Source organism: Monodelphis domestica, chromosome 1 (genome assembly GCF_027887165.1).
Source record: "Monodelphis domestica isolate mMonDom1 chromosome 1, mMonDom1.pri, whole genome shotgun sequence".
Lineage (NCBI taxonomy): Eukaryota > Metazoa > Chordata > Mammalia > Didelphimorphia > Didelphidae > Monodelphis > Monodelphis domestica.
The window spans coordinates 2,967,422-2,994,246 of NC_077227.1; the positions used below are offsets into that span (position 1 = coordinate 2,967,422).

A 26,825-nucleotide genomic window follows, 5' to 3' on the forward strand; every position below is an offset into this window, starting at 1 on the left:
CTCCTCTCCAAGAAGGCAGGTAATGTGATATAGGTTGTACATATGTTTTTGTATAATGCATATTTCCCTGTTTGTCATATTGTAAAACAAGACATATCACATACACTACAGAAAAATAATGGAGGAAATAAAGTGAAGAATGGTATGCTTTGATCTATGTTTGGGTTCTGTCTATTCATTCTTTGGCAGTGGGTATCTGTTGGTTTTTTGTTTTTCTTTTTTTGTCATGAGTTCCTTGGAGTTAACTTGGATTCTTGCCTTGTTGATAATAGCTGTCATTCACAGCTGATCATCATACATTGTGGTTACTAGGATTTCTCCTACTTCTGTTCACTTCACTCCATTTCATTTAAGGTGTTTTGTGATCATCTTGTTTGTCATGTCTTATAGCCCAATAGCATTCCATTATGCTAAGTCTTGTGAAGCTAGTAATAGTGACGTCTAGACTGTGCATATCCAAGGGATTGGAGATGTATAGAAGTACATTCTAATTGGCTGCTCAACAGCACATGACTTTCAAATGTTTCTGGCAGAAAAAAAGAACTTTGAAATTCCATCGAGGCTGTCTTTTTTCATGAACATGAAATCATAGATTATTATTAGACTTCTGTATTGCCTTCCCCTCAGCAAGCCATCCATGTCAGCATAAGATTTTACATGTACTCATTTCTTCATGTCTATTTGAGTTTGGGTTTTTGTTGAGCTTTTGTTTTATTTACTTATTTCTTTTACTCAAGTCAGACTAGTAGTCCTTGGTACATAAGATGAGTTGAAAATCTGGGTCACATTTAACAAGCTACCACCATGGCATGATTCTAATCCACATACCTCTCTTCCTTCTTGGCAATAAAGCATGACTATCCCTTCCAAAGGGTCATTTGTAGAGAATGGAAGTCCAGAGTGCCACCTGCATTTGTCTCCTGGTTGGCGTCATAAGAACACTTTATGGGACCATGTTAGTTTTCGCCATCATAGCTTTTGTAAAGTAAATAGACATCGAAAGGGATTCTGGAGGACTTGAATCATGCAGATGTTTTATGCCTATGTGTGAGGGACTGTCTATATTAATTGTTATGAGTGTTATTGGTAAGGAGAATAATTTTCTGATTTGCAACATTACCAGGTTTTTCCAAGCAGTTTCATTTATATATGCATTTTGTGTGGACTGGTTTTGTACCTTTCTCATCACCTTGTACTCATTCCTTTCCATCAAATTTCATGTTCTTTATATATATCTATATCTCTATATATCCTTCTGCCTGACAACTTGCTTTGCTGGATGATCACCTTTCCTTCCCTATCTCCTAGTTTATGTATCCTGGGACCCCATTTTTAACCATTCTGTGATTTCATCAGATCCTAGGCATTCAATGATAATCTCTATGAAGATCATTTTCAAGCCTTTATTTCAGCTCGAATATTTCATCCGAATTCCAGTCCCCTATTTCCAACTGCCTGCTGGGAATCTCCATTTAGATGTCTGGAAGTCATCTCAAACTCACCATGCCTAAAGCAGTCCTCCTTGTTCCCCATTTTCGGTTAATGGCACCACCATCCATCAGCTCTCCAAGGATTGCATCCTTTGGGTCATCCTTCACCTTTCTCTTCCTCATCCCACATATCTAATTCTTTGCAAATTCCACCTCAGATCTGCCTGTATCCAGCACCTTTCCAACTCATTTGTCTAGGGGCTCAGAAGCTCTGCGATGAAAGAAACCGCAGCCTCCTGATGGAATGTGTCCCTCACACAGCCATGTTTCACGTTGACATATGCATTAGGGATTAGATCTGCCCACCTTAGGCTTCCCTCTACTTAGTCAAAACCAACAAAAATATGTACCTAAAACAATTCAATCGATTCCTCATCGCTTTAGGATAAAGACCCAAATCTGTAGACTGGCATTATTCAAGCTTTTCACACAATTTCATTTCTGCCTCATTTTCCAGGCTTGTCTCACATGAAGACTTCTCATATGCTCTCAGTTGTTACTGAACTGGCCTGATACCTATTCCTCATGAACAGATGGGCATGTCCCTGCAGCTGACCTTTGCAAAAAACAGGCTTCTCCTAGTGGGGCCACACTCAAGCCCTCAGCAGAATGGCATCTGGGAATTCCCATCCTTGATGGTCCCTTTGCTCTGAGACTAGGTCTGACCTCTCGGTTAGAAGTAGATTCTCCAGCTGGAAGCTCTTTGCACATACTTTGATGTATGCCTGGCCTCTCAGAATAGAACTAACTTCCTTACGGTCAAGGCTGTTGTCTGTACTAGAGTGTGTTTCATTTAGAAAGTAAACCAAAAAACTGTGTCAGTGATTTCAAGCTATATAGGAACCTCCCAGGGAAGGAATTCCCTTCTAGGACGTCTGTCAGCTCCTGCAGCATAGTTGTAGCTCTTCCTTTGGATAAGTTCTTGGACCTGCCTAGGGTCACTCTGGCCATAGTGGTGCCTTCCTGAGTGTGATGTAAAGTCTCCATTCCCTAAACAATTTCTGCCTTGAACACCATAGGCTTTTACTAAGTGTTGAGTTATAAAATTCGTTTGAAGCTCCAATAGACAAGTGACTTTCCCAGGATCATACAATCAATCAATCAACATTTATTAAACATCTACTATGTGCCAACATTTATTAAGTACTTACAATGCGTCAGGAAAGGCAGCAAGATGACTTAGTGGTTAGAGCAGGGCCTGGAGGAAGGAAGATGTGTTTACAGACACCAGTTGAGTGATCCTGGGCAAGTCATTTAACTTCTGTTTATCTTAATCCGCTGGGCAAGGAAATGACAAACCACTCTAGTACCTTTGACCAGAACCACCTTCCTCTCCCCCCCCCCCCAAAAAAAAAGTACCATGAAGAGTTGGACAATCCTGAAAGATTGAACAACAATGTGCAAGACACTATGGCAGATTCTAGAGCTGCAGAAAGAGCCCTAAGAGAACCCCTGCTCTGAAGGAGCACGTGAGCAACCAACCGTATGTATACAAGGCAGGCACAAATGCAGCACAGATAGGGAATCCTTGAGAGGGAGTGAGGCAAGGCTCATCGGACCTTGAACCCAGGTCTGTCCCCTGCCCCTGCGCCCCCTCGGGCAGAGCGCTGCAGTGGAAAAAACTCCAGTGGCTGGGACTGGCGGGCATGCCCTCTCGCTCTTGGTCTCAATTTTCTTCCCGGTAACTAGGTACCGGGCGCGGCTGGGCTGTCTAGCTCAGCAGCTCATCCATCACCCACAGACTCCCCCAGCCTCAGCTGCTGTGTCGGGCCAGCCCGGAGCTTCAGTGTCCCTGGACCCACCACCTCTTGGCCTCGTCCGCGCCAGGCTGCCCCATTGCACTGGAAACGCTCGGCAGTGCCCTCCGTGCCCTCTGTGCCCTCTGGCTCCTCTGCTAATCTCAAGCCCCGACCCACTGCTCTGGCTCAGGGAAACAGGCAGCTTTCAGGGGCAGCGCCCAGACAGAGGGACCGAGGTGGCTAGCGGCCCGCATCCTTCCTACCCTTGTCCGATGCCCCTTCTAAAGCCTGGGCGGGCCAGCGAGGGGAGAGCCTTGCTCGATGCGGGGGAGATAAGGTGGAAAGCCCCCCCAGCCCCCCGAACCCCCCCGTGAAGCAAAGGGGTGGGTGGGGGCGGGGCTAGTGGGGAGAGGGCGGAGCCATCGGGAGGGGCAGGACCAGGGGCGGGACGACGTCGCGTCGCTTCTGAATGAAGTGGAGCTCCCACTCCGCCGCCTCTGCCACCGCTGCTACCGGTGCCCAGTTCGGCTAGGCTGCTCGGAGCTGCCCCGGGCTGGGTCTGCTGGGCTCCCACCGCCGCTCCGCCTCCGCAGGTGCTGCCGCCAGGCCTGCCCTTGCTCTTTAAGCCGCGCACGGCGCCGGCCTCCCGCAGCTAGCGGGACGGCTTCAGGAGGCGGCCAGACCTGGGCACCGATGGGCAGCGGGCAGCGCCCTCGCCCCTTCCCCACCTCCGCCGCCGCCCCTGCTCAGGGTCGCCCGTCCGGCTGAGCGGCGCCTCATCCCGCGCGTCCCCTGGCCGGCCCGGCGGGTGGACGGGCGGCAGGCTGGCTGGCTGGGGCATGTAGGATGCTCCCGGGTCCGAGCCTCCCGCGGCGGCGGCCCCGCCGGCCCCCGCAGCCTCCCCCGCAACTGCTCTGGCAGATGAACACCGAGCTCTCCCCGCAGCCGCCGCCGCCCTGCCTGTGGATGGTGCCCAGCTCCGGGGGGGTCCTGCGACTGGCAGCGGGGGTCATGCCCCCGCCGCTGATCCTACCCTCACCTCCCCAGCCACCGCCACCACTGCTCTCGGGGGTTCCTGGTTGGCAAATGCCCTGTGAGCCCTCCTTCCTGCCGTTGGTGCCCGTACCCTCGGCGGCCGCCGATCCCCCAGCGTCTCAGTACCCCTTGCTGAATGAGCAGGTAAGGATCGGCACCCCTTGCTCCCTCTCCATCCTCCTCCTTGTCCTCCTTCGGTTGAGGCTGTCCCCTCCCACAGCCGCCGAGTCGCCCTGGGGGGCTGCTTTGCTCCCTCGGGGTAGCATGCCGGCCGCACAGCTCCCTTTCAGCTCGTTCTCCCCCTCCTGGCTCTTATCCTCCAGGGTTCTCGGACTTCCAGAATGATCAGTATGCAGCCTGGCAGCGAGCCCTGTCCCCACCCCCAAAAGTTCGTGCTTGCAGCCCCCGTTCTGGGTCTCGGGGGCTTCCAGCCATGCTGACAGGGCGATTGGCAAACTCACCGTAGAGGTGGATGACCCTGTGAGTCCAGGGAACCCACAGCCGGGGCCAGAACTTTCTTCTGCCGCCTCGGATTCGCTGTCCAGGAGGCGGTGGTGCTGAAGTTCCAGCCTGCTAAAGCCGTGGGCTGCAGCCATACACCCACCATGGCCGAGTTACACACGCAGAAGTTAATACTTTCACAGTCCCTGGCAGACTTCAAAAGCAAACCGAAGGACCTGCCAATCGATCGGGCTTTCTCATCCTTTTCTGGGAAGGCATTTCCCCACCCCTTAAAATAAGGCCGAAGGCAGCAGCTAAAGGAGATCAGATTCCACACCGGGTGGGGGGGGGGGGGAGGAAGGTATTTGGGGGGAGGAACTGGTTACACTTAATGCTTTCTGAATCCGCTTTCCTTGTCCTACTGATGCCATAACATCGTTTCATGATATACTGCACTTCCGAAGAGTTTGTCTCAAATAAACCGACGAAGAAGGCGAAGGCAGAAAAAAAGAGGGAGGAACAGGGCTCAGGGAAGGGAAGGAAGAAGGGAGAGACAGAGCAGGCAGACAGAGACAAACAGACACAGAAACAGGGCGAAACAGAGACAGAAAGACACAGAAACGGAGACAGAGAGACCGAAAAAAGACAGAAGCCAGTTTAAATGGTGACCGAGCTCAGTGAGACAGAATAGATGCTCATTGAGTTGTCTTCTGTGCATCTATGCAGATACTACATTTTAGGGCAGCTCGCCCCCTACTCTGAGCATTAACTTCATTAGCATATGTGAATAAATGCTGTGCAAAAATAGGAGACTTCACCTCGCTTCAGCTGCATCCGGTGAAACTGAGGCTTCCCACCCTTAATCCTTTGAAAAGTGGACTATCCCAATCCCAACTGAATCATGTATTTAGCTGTCTGTGATCTTTTCATATTCGTCTAGTTTCTTTTTCGATTAGTTAAATAAACCTCTAGCCTGCAACATTTTGGAGCTTGTAATGTCTGAATGCTACCACTAGAGGTATATAATGCCAAGGAACTAACATTTTCTATTTAGAAAGCTGCATTTGTGTGTGTGTGTGTGTGTGTGTGTGTGTGTGTGTGTGTGTGTGTGTGTGTGTGTGTGTGTGAATGGAAGAAGAATTAGAAAAGAGGAAAACACTAGAATGAATACTTCTGTCTTCCTTTCAGCATTTGGAATTGCTATTATTGCATTTCAGAATCAAAAGAACAATGTTAAAATTGAAGAGCAGCTAGAATATATATATGTATACAGTGTTATAGATTTATGCATATATGTTATAGTCTTACATCTCAAATAGATATTGTGAGAGTTTTCTCTTCCATTGAGCCATATCTCGTCTTAGTTATTCACTGAAGGTTCAACTGTATATGTATATATATGAATCTTTTATTGAAAACCTTGAGATGTTCATACTCAATGTTAATTTTTACCACTATATTTCATATATTAGGTCTTGTTAGTCATGCTAGGTTCAATAATGGGGTTATATTTTATTTTCAAGCCTTTTTCTTTAGAAACTTTGAGCTTCAACCCTTATGCTTATTTTTAATGAGAAAAAAGTGTCATTAAGGAAAGTGTGCTTTGGGGAGTAGATGATTTTTTATTACCTCAAATTGGGAGAAATGGATCATTAATCCTGAAATCTCATGAAATGTAGCATTTTTCATGTTTATCTAAACAATTCAAAGGTGACAGATGTATTTTACCTTCTCTTTTTGGTATATTTGACAATATTTTAAAAATTTTGGGGGGGGAGGGTAGTTTATTACTTCATCATTTATAGGCTGGTGTCTTCATGTTTGAAGTTAGTTTTCTGTCACTATTCCAGAATGCAGTACTCAATATTGATTTGTATTATTACTAAACCAATATATTTATCATCATGTTCACTGTTTATGAATTGTGGCAGTCATTTAGCACTACAGAATGGGAAAAATGTATTTATTTTAATTACCTTTAAAATATAAATATGTCTTTTTGTTTAAAAATAGTTATTCAACTCAAAGACCCCTAAGTAAACCAGAAGTTACTTAGCCCCAAGAATTGTGGATTTATTTTAGGATTTGTGGATATATTTTAGGATCAACAGAATTTCAATTTCCCTCTTCTATCATTTTGTTTTTTAGTGGATGTTTGGAGCTCAGTCACCTGTGATAGGATTTTCTCCCTCTTCTAATGTGGATTTGATCCCCATTTTCCCCCATGTACACACATCTGCTCTTCCACCTCCTGTAGGGAAAAGGTGGCTAGACAAGAGGATGCCCAACTGTAAGGTAAAAATACCCAAAATTTATTTGGATCAATAGATTTTAACTGTTAAATTGTGTATGTATATATTACTACAGGAAAATATTTTTATTATAATTGCAACATAGCAACCGTCTAACTAAACCCATAAACTCTAAAAATGCCTTATCAAAACTGTCAATATATTCTAGGGACTAAAACTCAAAATCTTACTTTTAAAATTCAAGGCAATGGCTGCACTATTTTTCATTGGCATTTTGTTTTACTAGACTTTGCATTTGCTATTTTTTCTTCTTCTTTGGGAACACATGCATTTAAGTTTTTTTAGGACCCTTAAAATTACATGGAGAATGATAATATCAGGGATCTATAATTTATGTATGATACACACCTGCATGTATAAATATAAGCAGGTACATATGTATGCATGTATTAAAAGTTAGGGATTCTTTCTACCAAAACAGAAGTCATCTTAATAGATTTATGTCGATGCTGTTGAAGTCTAAGTGATTTGTCCATTCTCTCACAAATAAAGGCAAAATCTTAACACAGGCAAGTGTTCTGTATTCTTCATCTGGCACTATATTCATTAAGCCTATAATGCCTCTCAATGGTTACATGTAATTATTAAAAATAGTTGCTTTTCCTATCCCCCACTTTGAGCAAGCTTGGATCATTGTTTCTGCTTAGACAATGACAATTGAAACTACATTATTATCTCGATCTAAGTATAAAGCAACCAAATAGGAAAAGGGCTTTGAGAACTGAAATCTGCATTTTGGTAAGCTATTGTGCCCAAAGACATCATATTATTCATAACTCCCATTTTATGCAACACAGCCAAAGTTTTGCTTTTTGTAATGAAAAGTCTACAAGTACAGCCCAATAGATTTCAATGACTCATTTCAAGTCATGGCAAGGCTGGATCCCACATTATTGTCTCATGACACTTAAAATGTGTAACATCACTGAAAATAATTAATTGGGTACAATAGACTTCCTTTATTGGCTGGAAAATGCACATCACTTTTAGATTCTTTGGCTTTCTATTTTATATTCTTTGCCCTTGATTTCTATATTCAACCTTACTTAATATAAAAAATCTACTTATTACCTCTGGGACAGTTCATCATAATTTCTTTTCACTATCCAACTATAAGAATGAGCTTGAATATTCTTTTATTCTCACATTTTGACTTCAATTTTGCTAGAATTTTCAAAACTAGGAATAGACACATTATAACATATCCTGAATAGAAAATAGTTCATCTCCATTAATTAAAAAGCAATAATTTCTTCTGAGTACAGTCAGAAAGGTTATATTTTTACCCAATATATAATGACTATGTTCCTGTTAATGCTTATTTTGTGTATTGTGACAATTTACCTAAAATTTTGTTTTACTGCATTTTGGACAGATATATTTAAATAACACATTTGCTCTGGACTCCACTTGGATACATCCTGAGGAATCAAGATTGTTTCATGGACATGAAAAGCCACATTTAATGACAAATCAGGTGGCCATGGCTGTATCTAGGCCAGCCCCTGCCTCCAGGCATCTCCCCACAGTGGTGTTAGCACCTCAGCCTATACCAGGTTGGTAAAAATGATGGTGATTACTTCTTTTCTTCATCTTTTACTTTCTCCCACTGATTATTATATGGCATTCATTGTGAATAGCACATAGTTCATATTTGTGGAAGCATCACTTGGTAAAAATGAAATCTATTTGAGTGGGCAGTGGAGAATCTGATATAAGGGAGCTAGATATGATTCGATATTATCTTCATTAACTATCGTTTTCTTAGGAGATAGAATGTGTTAGCAAGCAGAAGAGGTGGATGACTTAACATATAGAGAATTTTTAAATCAGGGCTCTATTTTTTAGAATTTGATCTTCTGTTGGTGGCTAATAATAGTGGATGCTTACTAATCAAGTCAACCCAGTAAAAACAACACACTTATATGGGACAATGAGCCTGGAATAACATTCATTAATTTGAATGGGCAAATATATTTCAAATGTTTTAAAATTCCTACCCCTTTATAGTCATTTACAAGCAATGTAGAGAGACCTTCTATTCGGGAAATGAAGGAGACGGATTGTTTTGAAGCATAATGCAGTTCAGATTTTAAGTGTCAGTGACCTAAAAGATGATTTGCTCTGGAAAAACAAACAAATGAACCCAACCAAACTGAAACAAGCAAAACCCCAACAAAACAAATGACTTCATTTCTGCATGAAAGATTTTATATTAACCATGTAATGATGAAGAAATAATGAAATCCTCTATATTTAAAATCATTTAAATATATCCTGGACTTACATAGCATTATATTGTACAAATAAATACTGAAACCATCAGCATCCTTGCCAACCCCCTCCTATTATGTAATTGATTTGAGTATTTCACAATTATATTAGCTTTGTTGCCATTTCCTTGCCATGTATTTTTAAATGCAGTAACAAGGAAATTTTCCTCTGGATCATAGAAAGTTCTGCTAAGGAACATATTCATTTTTTATTGTTTACAAGCATCCCTTATGCTAATGAGCAATGAATCTTATTTAGCACTGAGTCACAAAGAACAGTTCAAATGTTTTCTATTTTTCAAAGGTTGTAATGATCCTTGCCTGTAAGCTGCTGCCTTCTGTTCTTGCCTTTCTTAAATTATTGATTGACTGTAAAGTAGATCAGGATCACATAGTTATATGTTTGTAAATATGTTTACAACAAAACAATTATGCTGCCTATTTGACTTTTACTCAGGGAGAGAGGATTTGCTTATTTGGATTCTCAGTTTACATTGTTTGTTTTGTGTTGGAGTCCAAGCATATGAGTAAATAAGGATTCTTTTTCCTATGTTATGGACTTCCTTAATAATAATATGATTGTGACTGTGGTAACTTGACATAAATGAGAGTAGGCTCAATGGCCTCATTCTTCCAAGTGCCACAGCATAATGCCTTATGCATAGTAGGTGCTTAATAATGGTTGTTGACAGAATGGGTGAATGAATGAATATAAGCCATATATTCAGTGAAAGTATTCAGTTATCTTGGCCCTTGTTTGTTCTATCATCCCCAAATCTAACCTTTTTGACTCTATTGTCCAGTATTAATCCGTGGCTTGTTTATCAAGAGTATATTAGGATTAATTTGAGTTCAATGATTTTTTGATGACATCTGTACTACTGTAATAACTTTTATACAGTCAATTGTAGATGCATATGAGCCTTCTTCCTGCAAAACCCTGATGACATAAATATGACTTTCCCATCAATGTTCTATGATAAATATTTTATGATGTCTATTTAAAGAATACTCTTATAGTTTTAAGTTTATGGTTTAAGGGTTTTTAATAACATATTGAAAAAGAAAAAAATAAAGTATCCTTTCCTGTTTCTTTGGTCTATCATTTGGGGAAATCTATTTTATATTCCCCTCCACCCATTGTATTTTTTTCTAATTTGAAAAACACAAGAGAATGTGCCTTCGACAGGTTTACATATTCGGGTTTGAAGGAAATACACTTGCTCCAGCAGAAATTTCAAGGACAGTGCACACATTTTGACTCAGTAAATACTGTGGAATTGGAAGTAGTGATGTCAGGACCAATTTGGTCTCAGGTAATGTTGGATATTATCTGAAGCTGAGTTAAGCACAATCTCTTAATCATTAAGATTGGCTTCTAATGTCCCATAGACCACTAGGAGGGAGAGTATGTAGTGGCAGCTAGGTGACTGAGTAGATAGAAGCCTGAGCTTAGGGCAGAGAAGATTTGATTTCAAATCTGGCCTCAGATACTTAGAATCTGTTTGATCTCTGCCTTCCTCAGTTTCCTCATCTTTAAATTGGGGAAAATAATAACACTTCTCTCTCAGGGTTGTTATGATCGAATGAGATAGTATTTGTAATGTGCTTCCAAATTTTAAAGCACCATTTAAATCATAGCTATTATTAATTAAGGTATTTAAAATGTTCTTTGAATATCCATGAATTTAAAGGGCATGGAAGTGTCTGTTTATATGCTACTTAACTACTCATGAGTAAGATACATCCAGGTAGGATGGACAATTAAGAGAATATCAAAAGATCATGGAATTATAGAATAAAAAAAGATCTTAGTATTTATCACCATCTAGAAGACCATCATCGCCATCTTCAACATAAGGCAATCAAATTGGCCTCGGAACTTAAGATTATCTTTAAATGATCACAAGAATAGGACAAAGTACAAATTAGGTGGTGACCTTAAGAGGTCTTTGAGCTTTCAGACATGTTACAATCCTTAGGATGTTTTCCCCTATGCTTGACATTCAACTTTTCCAGTATCCTTTCATAGTAGATTATGATTATAGTTGAAATAGAGTCCACTGCACTCACAGATGAAATTAAAACAAAATAATGAGTTATAGAACTATTGAGGATTTAATAATAGGTAAGGATAAATTAATATAATGGGTTAGAGATTGGATTTATGATTGAATTTGAGTATGGGATTAAAGAACTCTATCAATGAAGATTAAAATTTTCTCTACAATTTATCATCTTAGCCTTTTTCCTAGAGTACTACAAGGATAAATGACTTTTCTAAGGTCATACAGGTAATGCATATGACAAATAAGATTTGAATCCAGTTTTTCCTGGTTTTGAAGTTGGCTCACATCCATGATGCAGTGCTACCCATAAAATATCAAGCTAAAAGACTTCAGTGGGCATCTAGCTCTATGCATAACCAAACAAGTATAGTCTATACAGCATATCCAACCAGTGTTCACTTAGTCTTTGCTTGAAGAACTTAACTGAGGGAAATTGGCTATTTCCCTAGGAAGCTCATTCAACATGTTTAATGCTATATGGGCAACCCTGATATATTGGCTTTTATGATGTTGGTTTCAAATAGATGGTTACACACTTTCCTTTATTAATTAGATATACACTTGGGCAAATAACCTTAATTTTTGTCACCTCTTTGGTAAAATAATTTTAAATTTCAGGAGAAAAACTGTGTGTGGCTTTAGCAGTAAGAAGGACAGTAGATGTGGATAAGAAAGAGTATCAGTTTGTGACCCATGGCCAATGCTAGTGAAGATGATGTTTAAAATGGACTGAGAGACTTGAAGATTGATTAGGATACCTAGTCCTCAATCTTTCACTTTGATCAATGATCTGAAAAATTTGTTCCACACTATATGTAACAATGGAGCCAGAAAACATTGGAAACACTTTGGGTGATTTTCATATTTCTGCATTTGACTCAGTAGATTTCTTAGTTTCAAAACTGTTATGGTATCCTTTGTTTCACAATATGGAATTTAGTAGTGGAGCTGGCCAAATGATTAGTAATCTCATTATCATTTGTATAGTTATATTGAGGAAGTGGAGAGAGGGGAGGAAGGCTGGCTATTTTATTGTCTCTCATGCCAATGATTATCCCTGACATTAAAGCCAGTTATGAGGTTGTGTCTAAATCATACCTTCTGGAAAATGGGATCATTTCTGGCTAAGTAGGGCTATTAGGTGACTAGAGGTTACTGACTTCTTTATAAATGGGCCAGAATATTTCCTTTTTCCAATCTCCTTTCTCTTCTAACTGTTGTAAATGGCAGCCATTGCCTGTGGTGGTCAGCTGTATTTGTGCCTCAACACTCAGAAGATGAAAAAAAAGAGTTATTAACCTATCTATTCAGCAAAGGCATAATATCTGAGCAAAGGGCTGGGAAAATGCCAATTTTGCTAACCTTTGAAATATATCCCAACTTGGGAAAGAGATGATTTTCTTTTTAATTCCAAAGTATTTTGATAAGAATAATTATCAAACTAATGGAAACATGTTTAGGTTAATTATTAGAGATTTGTGTCTCCAATAACATATAGTGAATAGTGAGCCTAAAATCAAAGATAAAATTACAAAAAAAAAAACCTACCTTTGGACCAAATTACTCCATTTTTGCACCATTTCTCTTAATCTGATGATTCATGCTATGAAGATGTTAAAAAGTTTTAGCTATTCGGTTTAATAATAGAGAAGCATGAAATGAGCAAAGAGAAGAAGATATAGGTCGGTCAAGACAAGACAGTACTTTGGAAGATCTGCCTTGTCATCAACATATACCTTGTGAAGGCCATCTTCTTTCCAGTAATCCAGTTTTCATGTGTTCACAGATACATTGATTATATTATGGAGCTACTAACAGTGACCATGTGTGTTTGGGTTCATGTGTGTCTGTGTTGGCATCTTTGGACATTGCTAACAGGCCTATCATTTAAACCTTTGCAAATGTGTAATGCTGTTCAGACAACATTTTTCAGAATTTAGGGACAATAGACAAGTTTTAAGTCTTAAATATTTTATAACTAAAACCAAAGTTTATTTCTTCTAATGTAGCAATACAACTCAAGTTTCTGGAAAATAATAATCATGTTATATTTTCAAAATTTCATGTGTAGACAATATCCATGAAGCATTTCAAAGAGTTTAAGTTTGTTCCTGGGAGAACTATTTAGCTCAGTAGAGAGAAAAGGAAGAGCTGTAAGAAATTATTTAGCTCCAAACTTTGTCACAGACCTGAAGTGTTCATTTAAAGAAAACATAGAGATAATTCATATTTCCTGGAATTTTCTTATCTGATTTGAGTCTGTTGGCATTCCAACTTTTCTTTTCCTTTGTATTCCATGTTGGAATTCTTTATTCTTATTTTAATATCCTCTTTCTCCACTGCTTAGATCTTCTCAGGCCTTCTCCTATTGACCACACTCTTCTCCTGTTCCCATCTTGAACCTTTGGTAAACCAGTTCAGAAGTCTTTTCCTCTGGAGTCCTTTGTCCCTTTATCGTATTGACAATCTTGCCCTTCCAACCTTCATTCTTGGATGAATCCCATTCTCTGATTTTGCTGTCACACATATGTGGTTAATAGAATATGGAGACCATTTGGAAACTGTAGATTGTATTCACTACCAATTCATGTTATAGTATCTCAAAAGGAGTCTTGCCGTGGCAAGAAAATTCTTTTATACCTTCTTCTCAATTTACTATCCCATTTACTATATATAGAGACTTTTGCAAACTTTTTCATCTCTGCTCCTGAATCCCATACCCATCAACCACAATCATCATCTGAGTATCTTTTTTCATGTTACACTAAAAAGAGATGGCATTTGCCAACAGATCTTTCTGGCCACTTCTCATTACTTAGATTCCTTCAGCCACTGTTGTCTATACTTCAGTCTCATATGGAGAGCCGGCCTTCTTTTTGCCAAGGCAAATCTATTTCTATGTACCAGGGAACCATTCTATTCTATTTTTCCAGCAGATTCCTTCATCTTTCATCCCCAATATTTCACTTATATTCAATCTACTTACTCTACTTGTCAACTGCTTAAAAATGTTCATGTCTTTCATTCTTAAAAAACACTCACATGGCCCAGTCTACTGCAATAGCTAACAATCTACTTCTCTTCACCCTATCATGGTTAACATCCTCAAGAAGGCCATCTACAGTCGAGGCCTCCACTTTGATCCCAGCAATCTCTAATTAACTAAGTCCATGTTTGGTTTTGGACCTCTTCATTCAATGGAACTGCGCTCTCTACAGTTACTCACCATCTCCTAATGGACAAATATTTTTTGATGCTTCCTTTTTATCCCTCTATTGTCTTTGCCACTACTGAATCAAATACTTTTAGATGCCATTTTTTCTGCAAATTTTCATAACACTAGACTCTTCCAGTCCTCTTCCTACCTGTTTTCGCTTCACATCCTCAGTGGTCACCAGTAGATCTTTTTATAGGTAATAAACACTAACATTAATTATCCCCCAAGGCTTTTTCCTAAGGCCTTTTCTCTTCTCCCGCTATTTTGTTGTTATTCAATTATTTTAGTCATGTTCAACTCATCATGACTCTCTCTCTCCATATATATATATATATGTATATAATATTCATCTATGCTGGGAGCCATGCTGTTTGACATTGTCCACATAGAAACTGGGGACTGCAAAGCAGCCCCCAGGAAGGATGGAAACACCCACTGAAACACCACTAAGTGACTTTTATTATTAACATCCCCTTATTATTGGAATTGCTATGATTATTATTCTTACTTAGCCCCAGGAAAAATAGATGAGAACAACATGCTTGCAGGGATAATACAGATGTCCCACTCTGTCTCCCTAGGATATTACCAGGAAAACCCATTTACAAAATTAAACCTAAGGATTCTTATATACCCACTTAGATAGGACTCTCTTGTCTAGGATAAAAACTTCTGGCAAATCTGTGTTCTGAATTCCTTAACCTATATCTGACTCATGTTGGTTCTACCTTCTGATCCTGAACTTAGCAACAGTGTTTCATTGACTATCTCCCTAAGCTTCCTGTCTGTTGTTAGATTCCATGGAAACATGTATGTTGACAATGAAACTATGCCAAGTAGATGTGTGATCATGAGGGTATAAAATAAAGCCAGGCCTCAGCCAAGGTAGTGGATTATCCTGTGAAACCTGTGCTGCAGGTTGAATGAGAAAGCTGTGTCCTAGCCATCATTCTGCTGTCACCATCCTACCTCCAAGACCCCATCACCTATGGGAGGCTGGCCTACCCCATAGCAAAAGGTGCCTGAACAGGGACACAGCTTTCATATATAACAGGGACATAGCTTTCATAATATATATATGTGTGTATATATATATATATATATACATATATATATATATATACATATATATATATAATCACCAGAGGAAAGACAGAAACAAGAAGGATCAAGAAAAATTTTCTGTACAAGGTAGGATTTAAAGTGAGACTTGAAGAAAGCTAGGGAAGCTAGGATGTGGGAATGATGAGGAAGAGAATTCCAGATGTGAGAGACAACAAAAGAAAATGCCCAGAGCCAAGAGATGGAGTGTCTTGTTCATGGAATAATATATGGAGGCTTGTGTCACTGAACTGAAGATTGCAAATATAGAAGAGGTCTGAGATATGAGACTGAAGATCTCAGTGAGAAAAGATCCTGAAAGATCTTGAAAGTCAAACAAATGATTTCGTATTTGATCCAGGAGGTGATAAGGAATCATTGCAACATTTTGAGTAGGTAAACACAGTCCAAACTGTGCTTTAGGAAAACCACTTTTGTTGCTGAATGGAGGATAGACTGGAGAATGGCAAGTGAGACCAGTGGCAGGTATACTAATCATCAGGCTAGTCCAATAGTTGAGGTGTGAAGAGATGAGGCAACATGGAAGTCGCAGAAACAGAAGAGAGAATGAATATTTGGCAGATATTGCAAAACAAATATTGTCAAATTGGATATGGAGGAGGATGAGGGAGAATGTGTTTTTGAGGATCGTACATAGATTGTGAACCTAGAAGACTGGGAGGATGGTGATGACCATGAGAGTAAATGAGGACTTTGGAAGGGAGGTAGTTAGGTTTAGGGGATGGAAAAATTCAGTTTCAAATATGTTAAGTTTAAGGCATCTGTGGGGCATCTAGTTTGAGTTGTCTAAAAGGCAACTGGATATTAGTGGTAAGATGAGAAAATAAGCCTGAAAACTAAGTTAGAGAACTGTCAATTTAGAGATGAAAATTGAGTGTTTTGAAGCTGGTGAGATCACCAAGTAAAGTCTTGAAATGGGAGAAGGGAAGAGAGTCCAAATCAGAACCATTTATGAGACCTGTGGTTAAAGGGCATACTCTAGAGGAAGATCCAACAAAGGAGGTAATGGAATGGTCATATAGACAGGAGCAGAACTCTAGATAGAAGACAGTGTCAGAGAAGAGGGTGACCAATGGTATCAGCAGAGGTCAAGAAGAATGAAGATTGTGACTAGGCCATTAGATTTGTCAATTAAGAGATCATTGGGTAGGAAGGTAAAAGGGTAAAAAAATTGATAACTTTGATGAAAGTAATTTTTGCTTAAATGATGAGGGCAGAAGGTAGATGCAGAACATTTAGAGGAGAAGAAGAGGAGATGAAGTAGAGGATGATCTCTTCTGGGAATTTAGCCAAAAAAGGCCCAAAAGAGATATGGGATGATATGATGTTTGAGGACATTTTCATCTTCTTTCTCCTTTAGATTCTCAATTCCTCCCTATCTCTCAATATCCTTATTTCCATTTAACCTATTGCAAAGGCTGATTGATTCTGTCTTGGAATATACCTTATATATTTTCCTTTTTTTCTATTAAAAAAATCACCTTCCTGATTCATGTCATGTCCTCCTCACATCATGCCTAAATTAGTTTTCTAATTGATATCCCTGTCTTGTCTCATACCAAGGTACTCCATTCTCTACTTGACTTTCATATTGAAAAAAATATTGAAAACCCTAACTTTACTCCTAAAGCTGACTATCTGCCTTCCTCCCACTTAAAAAAATATGGATCTTTCTTATTGCTTCCAGGATCAAATATAAAACCTTCACCTTGTGTAGGAAACATTTCTTTAGAACACAATACAAATACCTTCCTTCAGTGAAGCCTTATCCTATATCATATAGTTGCTTGCATGGCATCTCCTCCACCTTATTTGCTGAGATCTACCTGAGAGAATGATTATTATTGCCATTTTTATGCCCAGAACTTGGTTCAGAGACAGAATTCATCTCACAAATGCTTGTTAGGGGCAGCTAGATGGCGCAGTAGATTGAGAGCTAGGCTCAGAGATGGGAAGTTCTGAATTTAATTCTGGCCTCAGACACTTTCTAGATGAGTGACCCTGGGGAAGTCACTTAACTCCTATTGCTTATCCCTTACTGCTCTTCTGTCTTGGAACCAATACACAGTATTGATCCTAAGCAGAAGGTAAGGGCTTAAAAAATACTCATTGACTTGTAGTTTCAGCCTAAAGTATTCCTTATCTGTAAAATGGGGACAGGAAGCTCACAGCAATATGGTAATAATCAAAGAAAGTCATGCTTTAGCAGCACTTCACAAACCTTCAAGTGTCCTATTACAACTGGATGCATAGATGCTTTTATGGGATGGAATTGGTCTAGTCACCAGGTCAAGAAGTTCCAGAGGCAGATTGGTCTCAGACTCTTCCTAGCTCTGTGAACCTGGGGAAATGTCTGTCTAACCTGTTTCCTCAACTATAAAATGAGGTTACTAATAGCACCTTCTCATAAGGTTGTTGGGAAAACCAAATGAGATATTTATAAAATACTTAACAGAGAGACTGGAACATGGTAGTTGCTAAATTAATACCGATTCTCTCCCCTCTGCTCCCACCCAGCATCAGATGGCAAAGACATTTGCAAACATGGTGGGCAGAACCACAAGAAAAGTGACTTAAGTTTATCCTTTGATTTAGATAATTCCCAGAGATGTGTTAGTAGGGTGTGCCAATGCTTCATTAAAGTCAGGAGGAAATCATACTATTTTGAGTAAATGTCAACCAAAACCACACTACCTTTGATATTTAGCTGTATTGTGGAATCAACCTATCAATGACTGCAGATATGGAGAAATAGAATAATACTAATGGTTCTGATTTTAGACTCTGAAGCCACAACAGATGTTGATGTAGGATGATTTATTTTTTTTTTTCAAAACAAGGATCCATTCTCTTGAATCACAAGTTGTTCTAGGCAGAACAATGGTCCAAATTCTATTTGTCATAAGGTGAAGGCATGGAATCATCTGTTGTAATTTGTAATGTGTCATTTCCCTGAGGTTTTCCTGAAATTTGAATTTTGCTAACTAGAAATCAATAAATAAATGTGAGTGATTGTCAGGGTTGTTGTATTATCAGTATTTCCTTTTCCTTATCAGATTTGATGGCACTTAGATAGCAATAGTCCTTGTATAAGTTGTTGCTCTCCATGAGCAATGGAAAGAGGAGATAAAATGAATGATTTTTATTGATAAAATTGAATAAAAGTATTTGAAGGCAATCTCTCCCTCTGTAGACTTATGACTGGCATCTTTAAGGCAAATATCCAGGGTTATGAGTTCATTCTCTTCTGGCATGAGTTTGATCTCATCCTCTAGTTCTCTATATTTTCTAAGTTTTTTGTCCCATGGAGCTTGGAGATAAGAAATATTGTTAAATCTCGGAAAAATTTAATTCTTATTATTTTCTAGGTCAGTTTTACATCTGGGGTCTAGATATTAATGATGATATTTTAAGACATCTTTAAAATAATATCTTAGCAGTAATGATTTTAATCATTTTATTAATTGACTGGCTTATGAATGAAATGAATTTTCATATATTCTGACTACTGCTACTGCTATTGCTATGTCTTATTCACTTCTTTTTATTACTACTTCTACTATTATTACTAAAACTACCACCATTACTACTACTACTACTCTACATAGTATTCATCTAGAAATTTAACATTTGTAAAGATCCTTTCAGGTATCATTTTCTCTCTATTATAACTTCGTTAGGTAGATGCTATAATCCCTATTTTACTGAGGGAGTAAACAGAGGCTGGGAGACATTATGCGATGTACCTAGGTTCCTACTGCTATTAAGTGCTGAAGCAAGATTTCAAATAACGATTCTAGAATCTTCCTGAATTCAAGTCCATCATTCAATGAATTATGGCATCTAGCAGTCACTAAGTTAATAGTCAGCTATCAAAGTTGGTGAAAATTGACACTAAAAATGTAAACATGGAATTTTAAACATCTGAGACACTTTGTGTGCATAGCTGATTCTAATGTTTTGACTACATCACCTGAGCAGTCCAGTAAAAAGACATAGATGAACATGTCCTCAAGTTTATTAAAATAGATATGCTTTGGCAAAAGGAATACTTTTCTCCTAGATATTGTGTTATTCTTGAATTTGATATCTAGTTGTATTGAGGGTTGAATTAGTGTATTCTGATCCACAGTGTACACAGAAACTGTTTTAAATGGTAGGTAAAATAGAGTTGAAGAAAACACTAAAAATGAGACTTATTTTTATGAATAAGATTTGGATAGGTTCTATAGGAAAGGAAGTATGAAAAGATAAACTGTCTTCCAAAATGATAGGCATCCTTTCAGGGGACAATATCGGATGCATGCTTCTTTACTTCATTTCCACAAGGAAGAGAGGAGCCAGAATGCCCCATGCAATGATAGAAAAAACAGCAGGTATATGATGTGGGTTCCACATTTTCCTTAAATGGATGCAAATGATGGAATATAAAGAACTGTTTGTAACCAGTACCTACCTCAGGGCCTGACATATAAGAGGTTCCACATGAAAACATGTTGCCTTGACTTTTTAGGAAGAGATGGCAAAGAATGAGAATGAATGGTAAAATGCTCAAATTCCAGTAAAGGAAGATCATAAACTATCTTTAATAAAAATATTACTTTATGATTTGGAATAGATACTAAATATTAGTTCCAAGGCATAAGATTTGTAAGGACTAGGCATCTGGGGTTAAGTGACTTGCCCAGGGTCACACAGCTAGGAAGTGTATGAGGTTAGCTTTGAACCAGGGGCCTCTTATCTCCAGGACTGGCTCTCTATCCACTGAGCCACCTAGCTTATAAACTATTTCTACAGTCCATAAACTATTTCTGTTGATAGATAAGTAAGATTGTTCTCTGAATGGTTTCTCCTCCTCTTCTTCCTTTCTTCTCTTTTTCTCTCTTCTCTTCCCTTTCTTCCTTTCCTTCCCTATCTTCTTTTTCTTACCTTTCCTCTTTCCTCCTTTCTCTTTCTTCTTCACCTTCTTTCTGTTATTATTTCTGGGACATAGTATGGAAAACAGTATCATAGAATGGAAAGCCTGGAAGCTGACATCAGAAGTCCTGAATTCAAATCATAGCTCATCTCTTAACTGCTTCTGACCCTGGAACAAGCTATTAAAATTCTCTGAGCTTCAATTCTCCATCAATAACATGAGTAATTTTGACTATCTGTCTTTATAGCCTTCTGAGAATCATTTGATTTTCATTTTAAACTCATGAATTACACCTGTGTCTTTTTACTCCTTAAGTCAGGTACAATCAAATAGAAAGAATCCAGTGATCTTGACCAAATACTGTTTCTCTTAATGCCAATTGGTAAAGATTTCTTCCACTGCTGGGTGGCAGGTGGATCTGAAAGTGGAAAAAATCTTTGAAAAAGGAGGCTTATAAATGCTCAGACCAGAGGTGCTAGTCTTCACCAACCCGCCATTATATCTCTTTAAATGTTCATTGGCTGACTGATTTAATTAGATATTTGGAGTAAGAGTAATCCCATGAAGAGGGATGTGACTTGGGGCTGCCATAGCTCCTGGCATCTGAGATATTAGAGCCCTCTCGTATAAATAGTTTTCTACAATCTCTCTAGTTTGTCTTCCCCAGATTGGTCTCATCCTTCATTTGTTGTTAGGTTTGCAGTCAAGTGCTGTGAACATTATACTTCTTGGCCACAACAAACTTTGCCTTCCAGAAATTGTTAGGGATTAGAAGAAATAACCTAGAATAGAAGATGCCCCAGAGGATTGAAGTCATGAGTGTTTCTAGAAGATCTGGGGTCAATTCCCACCTCTCATATTTTTAATTGTATGATATTAATCAACTCAACCCATTTTTTTCTACATTACTTTCTTCATGTATAAAATGGGGATAATATTTCTGCTACCTTCCTTTGTGAAAAATAGCAGGGATAATGCCTTAACAACAACAACAAAATACTATACAAATATCATTTATTATTGTTATCATTAATAAAGATAGGACTGAATTTATGACTTCATTGACATGGGGCTCTATGTGGGAAGGAACCTCTCTCAACCAATGCAGGTAGACAACTTCTCTATAAGCTGTAGTCTTATCGCAGGAGCAATGAGAAATGAAATGACTTGACCTGTGTCCCACTGTAAATACATATCAGAGAAAGGCCTCAAAGTCAGACCTTTCTGGCTCTAAGACCTGATCTCTAACCATTCTGCCCTTTTCCCACTGACTTCAAACTTCAACACAAAATCCAATGAAAGCTAATTAGCATTTATCTGTTGCTTGAAGGTTTCAAAAGTGCTTTAGGAATATTATCCCATTTTATCCTCACAAAAGCCCTTGGAAGTAAATGCTATTATCTCCATTTTACAGATTGAGAAGCTCAGGTAGACTTTCTCAGGGTCACAAAGCTCAAGAACTGGCTTCCTACCTCCAGCCCTAGTGCACTGTCCATGGTACCACCTAGGTGCTGGTAACAATGAAGTAACAATGAACAATGAGGACCAACGTGTATTTACAGAATAACCTATTACCTGAATTGAAGCCATTCCTGATCAAAGCCCTCAGAAAGGAGACTATCAGGTCTCGGAGAGGAGCTGAGATTCCCTAATTCCCTAATTTCCCCAAGCGAAACATGAATGTGAATTGGCATCAAGGGAAGGCACCAGACAGATCAGTTCCTGAGAGTTGGTGGTCTTAGTCACAGACTCTCAAATAGTCTTGGACTTTCCATAGTGACATAATCTTAGTTGTAGCAGCCTTAGACACAGTCATAGGAATCTTTTCATTTTTCTGTGGGAGAACCAGGAGGTACCTGTCTCTGCTTCCTTGATTAGCCATGCCTTACAACAACAACTCTGACATGATCTTGTGGGCCATGCAGGGGACAGATGCAGTTTGGCAGGTTATAATGTGAATACCCTATCATGTCTCCTGATTACAAGGTGTTTGATCATTTTAATTTTATAACAAAGACAGACAAACAGAAATTTCTAAAAATGATCAACTGTGTGATTGCAATGAAGTTCTCAATATGTCTTCCAAGAAAAAGCCTGGCCTTCAGATTGATGTCCTGGTCCTCATTACCAGCAGGGGATATGATGAGACAGGTATGAAGCGTGCATGAATTGTGTGTACATCAAACATAATGAAATGCTTCCCAAACAGCTGTCTGGTGATAAACAGCAGAGTTTGGCTTCCTGCTCTTGAGAAAGGCTTCCTGAGACTTTGGCACTAACTTAAACAAGGTGCAGGCTGGGAGACTTTCAAGGTCAGTGAGACCTTAGGTGACTTGTTTGGAAGACATTTGGTCTACAGCAGCTCCTAGTGGGAAATGAAGCTTTTCTGAAGGATTTGGGTTATCCTTTTGTGTATACAAGGGCACACATTTTGGCCTGGAAAAGGTGCTTCTTTGAGTGATGTCTCTGCTGGTTTTTACAGCTTCACAAATTTAACCAGATTCTCTCAGCAGCAAAACTCCTTTTAAGAGATAAGCTAAACCCTCCTAGGGAACCAGAGATATAATCTCTCCTGACCCACAGGTTTTGAAGATGTAAATGTTCAAGAAAGAGTGAGAATGAGAGCAAAAGAGGAGAAAGAGAGACAGAGAGAAGGTAGAGGCACAGAGACAGAGAAATTGATAGAAAAAGAGAGGGGATGAGAAGAGAGACTGCAAAAAACATAGAAACAGAGAGAAAGCAAGATACACAGAGAAGTATTAAATAATATTAGTAGCCATGATTTATGTAGCACGTGAAGTATTTCAAAGCATTTTTTTCCATTTTATCCTCACAATGACCTAGGAAGGTAGGTGCTATTATTATTTTGACTTTACAGATTAGGAAAATAAGGTAGACAAAGATTCAGTGACTTGTCCTGGAACACACAGATAAAAGCATCTGAGGCTTGATTTGAACTTGGGCCTTTTTGATTCCAAGTATAGCACTCTATCTCCTGGGCCATCTAGAGGTGTTAATGAAATAATAGGGCTGGAAAGGACCTTCAAACGTGTCTTATACAAAAGCCTCATTTTATAGAAAAAACTAAGCTAATGCCCAAAGAGAGGATTCAGTTTCACTAAAGATCTCATTGTCTCTCTAAGGATAAGTCATTACTGAAAAGAATCAGACACTTCACTGCCTTGCTTCTGCTTTGGACTGCACTGAAATGGATGTGCCTAGTTGTGTTAAATTCCACATAAAAATATCTTCTTTGTTCACTTCATCCATTTAACACAGATTCATTGTACTTGTCAGTAAAGTTAGAATGGATAACATGAAGGCTTTCTCCATCATAGAACTTATAATCTGTAGGCTATCCATCATGTATGCAAATGATATAATCAGATTTAGGATATTTTCAATAAGTATTAAGTATGTACCTACAGTATGTGTACATAATATTAAATACCACAAAGAGAAAAGGAGCCTGAGATTGCTCCTGTCCTCAATTAACATAGAAGTTCATTTAAAACACACACACACACATTTGGTACCTACTATAGGTATGGAATTTTGACAGATATCCAGGAAACAAAGGTAACTCCCACGCAAACCCTGTCCTTCAGGATCTCTTGATCCAATATGGATAAACCAGTTACAGAAATCACTATGGTGCAGGAGAAGGGGTGCTGAGCTCAGTATAGAGGTGAGACAAGGAGGACTAGTGTATAAATAGAGATTTTGAACCTTTGACTTCATTCTTCAGAAGTCCTTAGTATTTCCCAAAATTCCCTATAATCTCTCCTGTATCTCCACATTGGTGGGATCATATTATTGGTATTTACCTGGCAGTAATTCCTCCCACTTCCTCTTTTTGGGCAACAATCAGAAATGATGGTGTTAAGGTGGGGATGGCTGAAAATGGCTAACCAGCCATGGGCAAGTGGTTTTTATTTTGTATCCTCTTTATTCCTTGATTTCTAATGATCTTTTTTAAAATTATTTTTTTGGTTACAATAATCACTTTATTTCCCTCCCTCCCCTCTACCCACCCTTTCTGCAGTCAACAGGAAATTTCATGGGTATTACTTGTGTCCTTGATCAGAACCTATTTCCATGTTGTTGTTTGCACTAGGATGTTCATTCAGTATCAACATCCCCAATAACGTCCCCTCAACCCATGTATCCAAGCAGTTATTTTTCTTCGGTGTTTCTACTCCCACAGAGTTTCCTCTGAATGTGAATATTGGTTTTTCTCATAGATTCCTCCAAGTTGTTCGGTAACAGTGCATTGCCACTAATGGAGAGGCCCATTCCATTCGATCGTACCACAGTGTATCAGTCTCTAGGAACAATGTTCTCCTGGTTCTGCTCCTCTCACTCTGCATCAATTCCTGGAGGTTGTTCCAGTCTCCACGGAATTCCTCCACTTTATTATTCCTTTGAGCACAATAGTATTCCATCACCATCAGATGCCACAATTTGTTCAGCCATTCCCCAATTGAAGGGCAGCCTCTCATTTTCCAATTTTTTTTGCCACCACAAAAAGCACAGTTATGAATATTTTTGTACAAGTCTTTTTCCTTATTATCTTTTTGTGGTACAAACCCAGCAGTGCTATGGCTGGATCAAAGGGTAGACAGTTTTTTATCGCCCTTTGGGCATAGTTCCAAATTGCCCTCCAGAATGATTGGATTAATTCACAACTCCACCAGCAATGCATTAATGTCCCATCCAGCATTCATTACTTTCCTTTGCTGTCATGTTAGCCAATCTGCTAGGTGTGATGCAATACCTCAGAGTTGTTTTGATTTGTATTTCTCTGATTATAAGAGATTTAGAACACTTTTTCATGTGCTTATTAATAGTTTTGATTTCTTTGACTGAAAATTGCCTATTCATGTCCTTTGCCCATTTATCAATTGGTGAATGGCTTGATTTTTTGTACAGTTGTTTTAGCTCTATAAATTTGAGTAATCAGACCTTAGTCAGAGGTTTTAGTAATGAAGATTGTTTCCCAATTTGTTGCTTCCCTTCTAATTTTGGATGCATTAGTTTTGTTTGTACAAAACCTTTTTAATTTGATGTAATCAAAATTATTGAGTTTACATTTTGTGATTTTTTTCTAGTTCTTGCTTGGTTTTAAAGACTTTCCTTTCCCAAAGATATGACAAGTATACTATTCTGTGTTCACTTAATTTGTTTATAATTTCCTTCTTTATATTCAGGTCATTCACCCTTTCTGAGTTTATCTTGGTGTAGGGTGTGAGATGTGTGAATATTGAAATTTCTCAGACTTGTGAATGTTAAAAAATTCCCCATTGGGACTATTCCCCATTTTAAACAGTGAAGCTACTTAGATAAAAAATGTGAGAACTCTAGTTAGATCAGAAATGTGAAGACCTCTACTCCACCTGTACTTAAGACTGTTTTAGGGGAGAAAACTTCTTGCTGAACAATGAAAAGTACTTAAATCCATACTTAAGCCATGCCTATTTTTAGAATTAATACAAAAGGTTGATAAGTACCTATAAAGGTCAGGCAACTTGTGAATTTACAAGGAACAAAGAACTGGGAAACTTACTCAGAGCTTTCCTGGTGTGAATTACTCAAAAATCCACACCTTCTTAGGTGTGGACTAAGAATGGTCTGTCCTTTGAAAAATGTCTACTGTGATTGGTAGATGTAAGGACTTCGGGGAGGTGACATAGGAGAAATTGCCCTTTAAATAGGAGCTCAGATAGGAGCTCAAGGGACTCATTCTGAAATATTCAGATTGAGGATTGAGCTGGTGAAAGCAGCTGAGATGATGCTGGCCTGGTGTCACTAGAATCCTTGCTTGAACAGATCTTATGGTGAGTGATTAAGGACTGACTGATCCTTTCTTTTAGGGCTTAGGCCTGGGTTGGCCAGGGCTGCCTGGGCTGGCCTATTCTTTTCTCATTTATTTCCTTTCTCTCTCTCTCTCTCTTTCTTTGATTCCTCATTGTATTATTAATTAAATCTCTATAAAACCCAGCTGACTTGCATATATTTATAATTGGGAATATTTCCCTGGTGACCACCTTATATTTGATTTAAAAACAAGACACTGTAGTGAAAACATATTTTCTGCGGTTACAATTTACTCACCCACTCTTATATCTACTACAATTTAAGTCTTCAACTATTTTTACTCACTACAGTTTATAGCCTTCAACCATTTTAACTCTTACAGTTTAAGGCAT

The 26,825-nt window shown here is 39.0% G+C and overlaps 1 protein-coding gene across 1 annotated transcript in view; it reads left to right on the forward strand.

The window, feature by feature from the left end:
- Nucleotides 1-3,679: 3,679 nt before the first annotated feature.
- Nucleotides 3,680-26,825, forward strand: part of TCERG1L (transcription elongation regulator 1 like) — a 342,031-nt gene continuing 318,885 nt past the window's right edge. Inside the window, exons 1-3 of the mRNA XM_001372407.5 lie at nt 3,680-4,408; nt 6,854-7,000; nt 8,393-8,573. Of these exons, the coding sequence (XP_001372444.3) occupies nt 4,076-4,408; nt 6,854-7,000; nt 8,393-8,573 (661 nt within the window). The 5' untranslated portion in view covers nt 3,680-4,075. The remainder of the gene's footprint in view (nt 4,409-6,853; nt 7,001-8,392; nt 8,574-26,825) is intronic.